Below are 11,250 nucleotides of genomic sequence, written 5' to 3'. Positions count from 1 at the left end.
CGCCCTGAGCCCCAGGATGAAGGGCGTGGGCACAGCCTCTCTTTCTGATGGCTAAGATTTTCCAAGCATGACATGTGCACTGGTCACACTTCCAGTGGTGCCCTGGGCTCTCAGTGCAAGGTGAGGTCCCTGGCTGCAGCTCCAGGCTCTTGTAATGTGAGAAGCAACAAACACAAACTGAGAGGCAGCTGACCTTGGCTTCGTTGGAGGGCAGGCGGGAGGGGCTGTCAAGCCCAGTCTCTTGTGACTTTCCCAACCAGAATGAGGGCACAGAGCCCTCACCTTGGGATCAGAAGACCTGGGCTGGAGTCTTGGCTCTGCTGTGGAGCGTTGGTATGGCAGACCCTGTTCCCTGGCTAACTTAGCCAATACCCCAATACCCTTCTCCTCTGCCACTTGTTCCCCAGGCTCCCTTGCAGCTGGGGTTGGCCATGTGACAGGCTCTGGCCAATGGGATGTAAGCAGAAGTCTGCTCGGGGCTTCTGGGAAAACATGTGCTTTATCTGATGTGGCTATTAAGTGGCCTTTTTCCCTCCCCACTTCTTTCTCTTTCTATCTTGAATGCAAACATGATGGCTGGAGCAATGGTAGTTGACTGGTGACCATGCAGCAACAAGACTGAGAGGAAGGCTGGGAGAAAAGCAGAGACGCCAGGTCTGTCACTGTGGTGCTCAACCTGTTCTTAGCTGATGTCTTTGGGTGGGTTAAGTGACTGAGTCTCGTTCCTTATGCTATAAAGTGTGGCTGATTTCACCCTCCTTCCTTTTGGTGTAGGGGTGAGGATGGAATGAGTGTAAGCACATGTTCTGGGTGTTCTGGGAGTGTGCTTGGCAAACAGAAGCTGCTTAATAAATACCAGCGTAAAATCAAAAGGCTTTCTGGAAGATGTGCCTTCTAATGCTCAGCATAGCTGCCCCCTGCAGGCCTTACCTGGCTGGGGCGCACTGTACAGATCTTCCTGCAGGAAGGGCATGGAACTGACCACAGAGGGGGCTCGGGCAGGGTACACAAACTCCGTGGCCGCGAAATCCCCAGAGGAGCTGCTGAGGATGAACAGGCGGGGTGCGAAGTTAAAACTTCCAGGATCTTTGAAAGAAAAGAGAACAAAGCTGAAGATATCGTGTGCATCCAAGTAAATTCCAGATGAAGAATGAATGTAAAATACGAAATAATTCAAAGCATTGTGGAAGCACAGGTAGGATTTATCTGAGCTTCAAGGTGGAGAAGGCCTTTTAGCAATTGCAATAGTAAAAGAACAAATCAAAAGGAAAAATAATGCATTGATTATAGAAAAATGAAAAACAACAATGCAAAATTAAAAAGAAAAGAAAAGCCAAGTAACAAATGGGAAATATTTGTAATACAGCAACTAGTTAATATCCTTAATACATGAAGGGACATACATAAGGAAAAAATAATAAAATGTACAAAAGACACAAATAGAACACTCACCAAAGTAGAAACTAAAATGGCTAAAAAATATAGATACATATGCATATATATACACAGATATATGTATGTGTATATCACACATTATGTATATAAGTATACATATATATGTACTTCCAAGTAAAACAAAACAATGCTTAGCTATCTGTGTCCTTTCATCAATTTGGCAAAGAGGAAAAAGATAATATGTTGAATTTATGATTGTGTTGAGAAATGAACGCTTTTGTATATTGCGAGTGAGAATAAAACTTGGCCCGAGCTGATACATGCTATCAGACTTTCATGATGAGCACGGCAGTTCCACATCTAGGAATTCCTCTCAATTAGGAATGAATGTATAGGATTATTTTAAAAAGTATTCAAACTGCATTATTATATAAGGGAGAAAAATCAGAAACAAGAAACAACTCAACTTCCCAGCTGCCAGAGACTGTCAGGTAGAGAGTGGCATATATTCACAGAATAATAGAATATCTCACAGCCATTAGATATCTAAATTTTAATAACTTGGGAAATTATTCATAATAAAGGAAAAAAGCAGGTTACAAAACAGTAGATCCACATATTATTTTTTAAAATAGATATTATATTACAGCATAGAGAAATATGAATTCTGTTACATCTAAGAAATGTGGTTATAAGTGACTTCATTTCTTTTTTTAACTTCTCCATAATTTCAAACGTCTTCTAGGCATTATGTTTAAAAAGCTATATAAAAGTTTATAAACATTGAGGGGCAGAGTATTATGAAGCAGTTATGAGGATACTCCATTGCTGCCCAGCCTTGGGCAACTTGATTAACTTCTGTATTCCTCAGTTTCCTCATCTGTAAAAATGGCACAGTGTTGGGTTGTACTAACGGAGTTACTATATGTAAGGTGTTGGCTGGTGTCTGGTTTGTTGGAACTGCTTCACAAAAGTTCACTTTCCTTCTTATGTTCATCTGTATTTTGAGAACAGCTGGGAAAGCGCCCATATACACACCTAACCTCACCCCGGTGAACGGGAGTGCCTATTCTATACAGACACGGCCTTTGTATTTCCAAGCAGGTTAATGACTGAAGGGCTCTGGAAAGGGGATAAGAGGTTGGCTTCCTTCCCCAGGTCTCACTCCAACACCCAGAGGACTGCTGTTTCTCAGGTGGCAGCTATGAGGAAAGAAAGAAAATGGTGCCCTGAGTCCCTAAGACCCTGGAAGATGGCTTGGTCCCCAGGAAGCCTTGGGAGCTGATTCGCCAGTGGGAATTTGAAGTCTTGGTGTCCAAGTTAAACTCACCCCCGGAAAGAAAAATACTGTTCAATCAACTGGACATAATACTCATCACACTAGATTTCAGACAGACTGAAGAATTAAGATAAAACATGAATTGTGGCTCAAGCCTGCAATCCCAGCATTTTGGGAGGCTGAGGCAGGCTAATCACTTGAGCCCCGGAAGTTGAAGCTGCAGTGAGCTGTGATCGCACCACTATACTCCAGTCTGGGTAACAGAGCAAGACTCTCGTTTCCAAAAATAAACCAAAAAGCCAGATCGCAGGCTGTGGATGCCACATTACCTTGAAGCATGCAATCATAGGCTTTCCTGTCTCTCCTTCCCAAGGCGTCCCAGAATCCGAGTGGCTCGGAGCCTTCATCACACTCGTGTATTGTGACTTTGCTGCTACTATGCAGTCCTGCTTCCAGAGGGCATCTGCAAGGGAGAAAGTCCAAGAGTTCTTTATAAGTCTGGAGAGCGCTGGCGACCCAAAATTATTATTACTATTATGATAACAGCTTTATAATAGCTTTATTGAGATATAATTCACATGTCATAAAATTCACTCTTTTTATGTGTACAGATTTTAGTATATTCACAGAGTTGTGCAACTGTCATCACTAATTTCAGTACGTTTTCATCTCCTGGAAAAGGAAGCCCTGTACCCATTAGCAGTCACTCTGCATTTCCCCCATCCTTAGTCCTCAGAACCCACTAATCTACTTCTGTATTTATGGACTTGCCTATTCTGGACATTTCATACAGATGGAATTATATATGTTCTTTTGTGACTGAGTTTTTTAACTTAATGTGATGTTTTTAAGGTTCATCCATGTTGTAGTATGTATCAGTACTGAATTCTTTTTTATGGCAGCATAATATTCCAGTGTATGGCTTTGCCACATTTTTTTCATCCATTAATGTGTTGGTAGATATTTGGGTTATTTCCACTTTTTGACCACTATGACTAACATTGCTATAAACCTTCATGTACAAGTGTTTTCATTTCTCTTGGGTAGATATATAGGAGTAGAGTTGCTAGTCATATGGTAACTGTATGGTTAAATCTTTTGAGAAATTGCTAGACTGTTTTCCAAGGTGGCTGTACTGTTTTACAACCTCCCCAGTAATGTGTAAGGGTTCCAATTTTCACATCCTTGCCAATACTTGTTACTGTCTGCTTTTTTAAAATTTAAAATTTAAATATTTGTGGGTATATACTAATAGTAGGTACATATATATATGGGGTACAGACATAAAATTATTCAAAACTAAACCTGGAGATCAGTTCACCGTCTCTTCTGCTTTCTAAGGAAAAGCAATTCTTCCTCATGAATGGAAAAGTGCTCTGCGGTTTATGAGTGTGTGTGGTGCAGGAGGGGAAGTTGACTTGCCCCTAGGGAGGGATGTTTAATCACATCTAATGTGTCATGAAAATTACACACATTTTTATATAGAACAAGACATATTGACTATTTCTTGTCTTTCTCTCCTGCTAGAACATGAACTTTATGAGGACAGAGACTTGGGCTTATTCAACACTAAGTCCCCAGTTCCTGACTCCAGTCCTTCGGGAGTTAGAAGCAGGTTGCCCAAAGTTTGTGTTGTAGAAAAACCATTTTTCCAAGATTTATAGGATAAGTCCTGTACGTCCAGATTGCTTGGCGCCATCGGGTACTCAGTAAATGTTTACTGAGTGAATATGTGAATGAGCTCTTCGTTGTTTTTCTTTTCCTCAGTGGTCCAAGTAAACCCTCTGATGGGCCCCAAATGCCTTGGGCCACCTCAGAGCACGTGATTTCTCACCCCTCCCCCTGCCCTAGCCCACAAGTGGTGTTTTCAGATGAAACATCTTGTTTCACATCTGCCTCCCTGTGGAGAGGTGACCTGCTCTGTTCTCTTCTCTGCCCTCTCTGTGTAGTGTGTTTTCAGAGCAGACACAGGGGCCCCGGCCACTGCCCTGTTCCAGAACCCAGAGAATGGGGTTCACCAAATCAAACTCTGGTGGCATGTTGTGCCCCTAGGAAGCTCTTCACTTTTACTCACTGAGGTCCTCACAGGTCTCAGTTGCCTCCTGAATGCCTGGGTGACACCGGGCTTCTTTGGCAGCTTGCAATGTTTATTTTGCCTGTGTGGCTTGAAAGCACAGAGCCACGGCGGCAGACCATCCTAGCGGGGGGCCGGCCACCACAGCGTCCTCCCTGGGCTGTGGCCTTCACTGCCCTTCTGGTTCCCCTCTTCCCCAAGATCCCGACTCAGTGCTGTCTCACAGTGTGCTGAGCCTTTGCAAGTGGCCAAGGGCAGGTGCCTGCCTGGGAGGGGAAGAAAACCCAACTCGGAAGTGCTGTACCCGGGAAGTGCCCAGAGAGTCCGATCCCTCCCCATTAGGGGCTGCTCTCCAGAATGGGGGACATCTTATCGTCTGACACAGGTGGCAGTTTCCCACCCTCATCTTTAGCTTTTTAACACTCCGCTGTTCTGGCAAACGAAAACTCAAAATCCCTAACAGATATTTGAAATATGCTCCCTTTAAATATCAAAGGCCCCCAGGCTTCTCATCCAAAAGCAGAACGGCAACTCAGAGTGCTCGCGAGAGTCACTCCCTGGTGCCTCACCTGCATTAGCTCACCCAGCCAGGTAAATCCTCAGACCGCGAAAGCGGCCTCAAGTCAGAGGTCTGGACTGAGATGTGTGTCCTCTCTGCTTGGCATGTCCGAGGCCCCCGACCACGTTCCCAGCCATCCCTTGCTGCAGTCACTTTCAGCAGCCTGGGATCTGCTGGGAGTCTTGGTAGCCCTGAGCCTGCCCCGTCCCTCTGGGAAGCCCGGTGTGTGGGGGCCTCGTCACAGACACAACACTCACTGTTCCTTGATCTTGTTCGCGGCGGTCCTTCCGACCTCCTTCGTGTGGGCCTGGGCTTTGCATCCATGCCACAGGTAGATGAGGGCCTTGTTGACGTTGAGCACCACCATGGAAGTCCTGGACCTCAGGCTGCTACAGTGACAGGCCACTTCCAGCAAATTCCCTTCCACGGGCACCTCTCCGCGCACGCAGTACAGCCGCCACTCACCTGCAGGGGGCACCAGCGGTGCGGAGGAGTCAGGACGTGAGCAAGTGGCAGCGAACGCCGCCCTTCCTGGTGCCCGCTGTGCCGCCCACGGCAGCCACCTCCATCCAGGGCCAGGGACTTAGGGGACTAGAGGGGCTGAGGCACTGCGCAGGGAGCCCTGCCAAGCACTGAGGCATCAGGCCTTCCTGCCACCCCCAAAAGTGGGTTCTTAGGTAGTTAGAAGCAGGTGATCTGAAGTTCACAATGTAGAAAAATCATGTTTCCAAGATTTATACAACAAGTTCTATAACAGGCACACTTTAAAAGGCTCTAGAGCTAAGATTTTTTTTTTTTTGTGGGGGGTGCTGGTCAACAAAATTTTCATAATTTATAATAGAAGAACCACTGATTTTTCTTTCCTCCTAAAAAGAGCAGACAGAGGAGGGGAGACCACCTTCCAGCCTCCTGCGTGCAAAGGTGAATCCTCGAGTAAATCCTCCAGAGAGAGGCGGATCACAAACACCCATAGAGCTGAGTTATCAGGCAAACCTCAGGAGGCTTTCAGAGGTAGAGCCACAACTAGATGAAGACAGACTCACTTTCAGCCCCCAGCTTATAAAAATTCCTTCCAAGAGAGGGAAAGGCAAAGTCGAATTCCAGCAGTAAAAGTGACTTACTTTGCACATTTTCTTCTTCCTCTTCCCGCCTCCCGGAGTGCACCACCATCCCCCCCTGGAAACACTGCAGGAAACAGGGGGGCTCCTTTCCCTGGAGAACTTGGACCTTCCAATGTAAACAGAGGTAAATAGGTAACGGGCGTGGGGTTTTCGAAGTCCTAAAAACAATACATGCCTCTCATGGAGAATCTGAAACATATCAAGATGTGCAAACAAAAGACAGTGCTAACACTACAGCCTAAAGAGAAGCTCTGCGAACGCTGCCGTGTGCGGCCTCCTCTCAGGGTGTTACTCAGGGAGGGTCTTCTTTTCCTAAACAAAATCGGAGCCTTGCTTTATAGTGATGTACAGCCTCATTTTCTTTACATAATGTTGTTCTGTCAAGCAACATTCTTTTAAAACATGACTCCTGATATTTTAATGGTATTCTGTGGTTATTGATGTCACAAGACTGATATAAACACATTCTTAACAAGATAGCTCTCAGCAATGAGAATGACTCATCGCTGACTTGGTAATCATTCTACGGAAAATATATGGTTTGTGGCCACCCCAGCAGTCCACTCAGCCTCTCCCTTGCCTTTAGAGAAGGCTTTTCCTTCGGGTGTTATCTGCACCATGAATAATGTTAGGGTTGAGTCACCTCCGTCTAGGACACCGTTACTTAAAGAAGAAATGTTTCCTGGAGCTGGTAGTCAGGGGGCACTGAGGGGAAGCATTTCTCACTGTGAGTTAATTTATCAATCTCAGTGCCCATTTTGCATAACCAATTGCCATTTCTTGGCAGTATTTCATATCTAAAATGATTTTCCAGGGTTGGATCATGGCTCACACCTGTAGTGGTGCACGCCTGAAGTCCCAGCTACCCAGGAGGCTGAGGAAGGAGGACTGATGGAGCCTAGGAGGTCAAGGCTGCAGTGAGCGGTGATGGTGCCACTGCACTCCAGCCTGGGTGACAGAGTGAGGCCCTGTCTCAAAAAAATAATACAAATATAAATAAAATGATTCTCCATCCACTGGATTGGTAACAGGTAAAATGCTCAAATGAGAGAGATTAAGACTCAAACTCTGAGGGTGATTTTGAAGGCATGATAAAAGCATTTTCATTCATGGTCTTTACAAAAAAAAATAAAGGGGGCCTGGTGCGGTGGCTCACGCCTGTAATCCTAGCACTTTGGGAGGCTGAAGCGGGCAGATCACGAGGTCAGGAGATCGAGACCTTCCTGGCTAACACGGTGAAACCCTGTCTCTACTAAAAAAAAAAAAAAAAAAAAATTAGCCAGGCGTAGTGGTGGGCGCCTGTAGTCCCAGCTACTCCGGAGGCTGAGGCAGGAGAATGGTGTGAACCCGGGAGGAGGAGTTTGCAGTGAGCCGATATCGCACCACTGCACTCCAGTCTGGGCGACAGAGCGAGACTCCGTCTCAAAAAAAAAAAAAAAAAAAAATCTATTAATTAAAAAAAAAAATAAAGGGGTAGTTGAAATGATTATTAGGAATAAATTAAAATGCAACTGTTACCAATACCATTTCTAAAACATAGTCCATAGTAGAAAATATTTTTTAGGGAACATGATTGGTTCTTGGGACAGTGGAAGGCTGGGTGAGTGTGGATCTATTTCTGGCAAGAATGTCTCTGCAGCCTTCCCCCCTGCTATTGTTAATCACTCATCCAGGAGAATAAAGAGGTTTGCACATGGCATTGTCCTGTTGTCAAAGAATCCCAGAGTTAAACCTTAATGGCTGGTACTTTGTACTGAGCGGACGAGACCCAGGCAGAGATCATCTGAATGTTAGAGACATGTTTGCAGGCCTCGGATCTGGGCAGCAGTCCCTGCCAGGCACGATGCAGGCCCTGGGGTTAGAAGGCCACGGGGTTGTAAGGCCAGGGCTGCACGGTCTGTCATGCTCCTGGGGGATCATGTAGCTTTAGGTGGTGAAAAGTGCTGTGAAAATAAAGGGATCAAGTGCAGGGACTGAGAATGATGGGAGAATGAGAAGGCTCTGGATAGAGCGGGGGTTGGGGACAGGGTGTGGGTGACATTTGAACAGAAACCTGCCTCATAAGAGGCAGTACACAGGGGTACGTATGTAGAGGCAGTATGGAGTAGGCAGGGGAAGTTTCCAGATAGTGGAATGAGGCATAGGGCAGGAGGTGAGTGGACGGCGGTGGTCCATGGAACAGGAAGAGGCTGGAGTGGCCTGGGTGGAGGAGAGGAGCAGGAGGAGCTTGGAGAGGTGCCCGGGGCCCACCACGAAGGTGCTGGAGCCCCGGGAAGCCACTTAGACTGCAGTGTGTGTGGCAGACAGCAAGGGAGTGACCCAGTCTGACCTGTTCCAGAAAACCCACTCAGGCTGCCGTGAATACAGGTGATGGTTGTTCCCAGTCCTTACATTCACCTGATATTTCCTTCAGGTAGATTCGTGTACATGGAACAATTGATCAAAGTTTTAAGGTTCTCTTGACAAAATTTCAGGATAGCTGCTCAAGTTACACTTCTCACCCAAAACACAGCATCCTCATCCTACTGAGGCCTTGCCAGCTGGCCCTGGATCTGTTTTTTAAAAAATCACCACCATTGTGAGAAGTAGATGATGGCATCTCTTTGTTTTACACACAGTGCCTTGATTGGTTAGGTGGAAACCTTTCAAAGTCACCCATCGGCCATCTGCACTTGTCATGTGGATTTCCTATTTGCAGATACAACATTTTCTCTGGGATCATCTTACAAAAAGTGGGAGGAAGAAAGAAATGGGAGGCACAGCCTGAAATCTGCAGAAGCCAGACCAGGACTGAAGTGCTTTGGGTGACATGGTCTTCCATTATCAGAATCATGTTGGGAGGGACCAGGCTGAGCGCCATCGGCTCCCAGGAGAGGACGCTCCTCTCAGTCCCTGGGGTGTAGAGCTCCCCAGGACTCACCTGGGCCCCCCTTTCCTCGTCCAGCTCCACCGTCATCAGCGCCGACGTGCCCTTCTCACTCACTGTGGAGTGCCGGCCTTGCCAGAAGAAGTAGACGCACTTCTCTTTGCCAGCCGCCCTCACCGAGTGCTCTCCCTTCTGGCGACTTCCCACTGCAAACACAGAATGGCAGACAGACAGGTCAGCAGCTGACACACCTGAGGAGAAGCAAATGTCTGGCTCACTTCCCCAGGGCCTGGGAGGACCAGTGGCAAAGACACAGCCTCAGGCCTGGGGCTGGGGAGAAACCATTGGCACCTGGAGGGAAGGTTGGTCACGCCCAGGAGAAGAGAGAAATCACCTTCCTTCCAGCTCCTGACCCAGAGCTTCCAACGTCGGGGGGGAAAGGATCTGAGGGGCCCTCTTGGTGCCCTGAGAAAAAGACGTGTCATCCGGAAGGGGCGGCAGATCACTCCAAGTGTGCGACACAGTAATTTCTTCAAACTATTTGGTGAGGCCAGGTGAGTGGCTCATGCCTGTAATCCCAACACTCTGGGAGGACTGCTTGAGGTCAGGAGTTCAAGACCAGCCCAGGCAACATAGCAAGACCCCACCTCTAAAATAATTTAAAGAAATTAGCTTGGTGTGACGTTGCACACCTGTAGTCTTAGCTACTTGGGAGACTGGGGCAGGAGGATCACTTGAGCCTAGAAGTTTGAGACCGCAGTTAGCCATGATTGTGTCATGGCACTCCAGCCTGGGTGACAGGGTGAGACTCTCTTACAAAAAAAAAAAAAAAAAAGTACTTGGTGACTGCCAGAGCAGGACCAAGGGCTCACACAGACACAAACGCATTTTCCATATTACGCCACTCTTCGGCAAGAGATTAGCTGGTAGGGAAAAGATATTAAAAACACTAGCAGGGCCAGCTTTAAGTACAAAGGAAAAACTGCAGGCTGTTAAAACTATTCTAGTAAAAAATACAACTTTGAAGTTTTCAAGTTCTGTCAGAAATGAGGAGATAAGTTGCTGACATATCACTTGAGCATAAACTAATCTGAGATTTCATGTCTGTCACCAGGGCTGCTGCCGGGATTAAAGAAAAATTAGCCAGGCATGGTGATGTAGTTCGAGACCATCTGGCCAACATGGTGAAACCCCCATCTCTACTAAAAGTACAAAACAATAGCTGGGCATAGTGGTGGGCACCTATAATCCCAGCTACTCAGGAGGCTGAGGCAGGAGAATTGCTTGAACCCAGGAGGCAGAGTTGCAGTGAGCTGAGATCATGCCACACGGCACTCCTGGGACTACAGCTGATGGTCCCCATGGCTGGCACCACACAGGCACTCAGTAAACATGAGCAGCACAGGAGGCAGATGAGACTGCTTGGTGTGGAGAGCAGTCATGGGGAGGTTACAGGGTCTCCCTCTGTCACCCAGGCTGGAGTTCAATGGCACAATCATGGCTCACTGCAGCCTCAGCCTCCTGGGCTCAAATGATCCTCCCGCCTCAGCCTCCCAAATAGCTGGGACTACAGGCATGCTGTAGTCCCAGGAGTGCCGTGTGGCATGATCTCGGCTCACTGCAACTCTGCCTCCTGGGTTCGAGCAATTCTCCCGCCTCAGCCTCCTGAGAAGCTGGGATTATAGGTGCCCACCACTATGCCCAGCTATTGTTTTGTACTTTTAGTAGAGATGGGGGTTTCACCATGTTGGCCAGGATGGTCTTGAACTACATCACCATGCCTAGCTGATTTTTATTTTTAACATTTTGTAGAGATAGGGTCTCACTATGTTACCCAGGCTGGTCTCTAACTCCTGGCCTCAAGTGATCCTCCAAAAGTGCTGGAATTATAGGTCAAATGGGCATTTTAGACGTCGTTACAGACATCCAAATCTCTACCTGTAAGAATATGTCTCA

The 11,250-nt window shown here is 46.9% G+C and overlaps 1 protein-coding gene across 1 annotated transcript in view; it reads right to left on the bottom strand.

Moving 5' to 3' along the window:
* LOC105537682 (supervillin) overlaps positions 1–11,250 on the bottom strand; it is a 137,990-nt gene that overhangs the window by 24,320 nt on the left and 102,420 nt on the right. Inside the window, exons 27-31 of the mRNA XM_011977333.1 lie at positions 9,349–9,500; positions 6,429–6,534; positions 5,565–5,772; positions 3,004–3,137; positions 931–1,086 (exon numbers count right to left, since the gene is read on the bottom strand). Coding sequence (XP_011832723.1) covers positions 931–1,086; positions 3,004–3,137; positions 5,565–5,772; positions 6,429–6,534; positions 9,349–9,500 — 756 coding nt within the window. The remainder of the gene's footprint in view (positions 1–930; positions 1,087–3,003; positions 3,138–5,564; positions 5,773–6,428; positions 6,535–9,348; positions 9,501–11,250) is intronic.

This window comes from Mandrillus leucophaeus, unplaced genomic scaffold (genome assembly GCF_000951045.1).
Source record: "Mandrillus leucophaeus isolate KB7577 unplaced genomic scaffold, Mleu.le_1.0 Scaffold178, whole genome shotgun sequence".
In the NCBI taxonomy this organism is placed as follows: Eukaryota; Metazoa; Chordata; class Mammalia; order Primates; family Cercopithecidae; genus Mandrillus; species Mandrillus leucophaeus.
The sequence above is the reverse complement of the archived record's forward strand: the minus strand, read 5'-3'. Positions and strand labels throughout refer to the sequence as shown.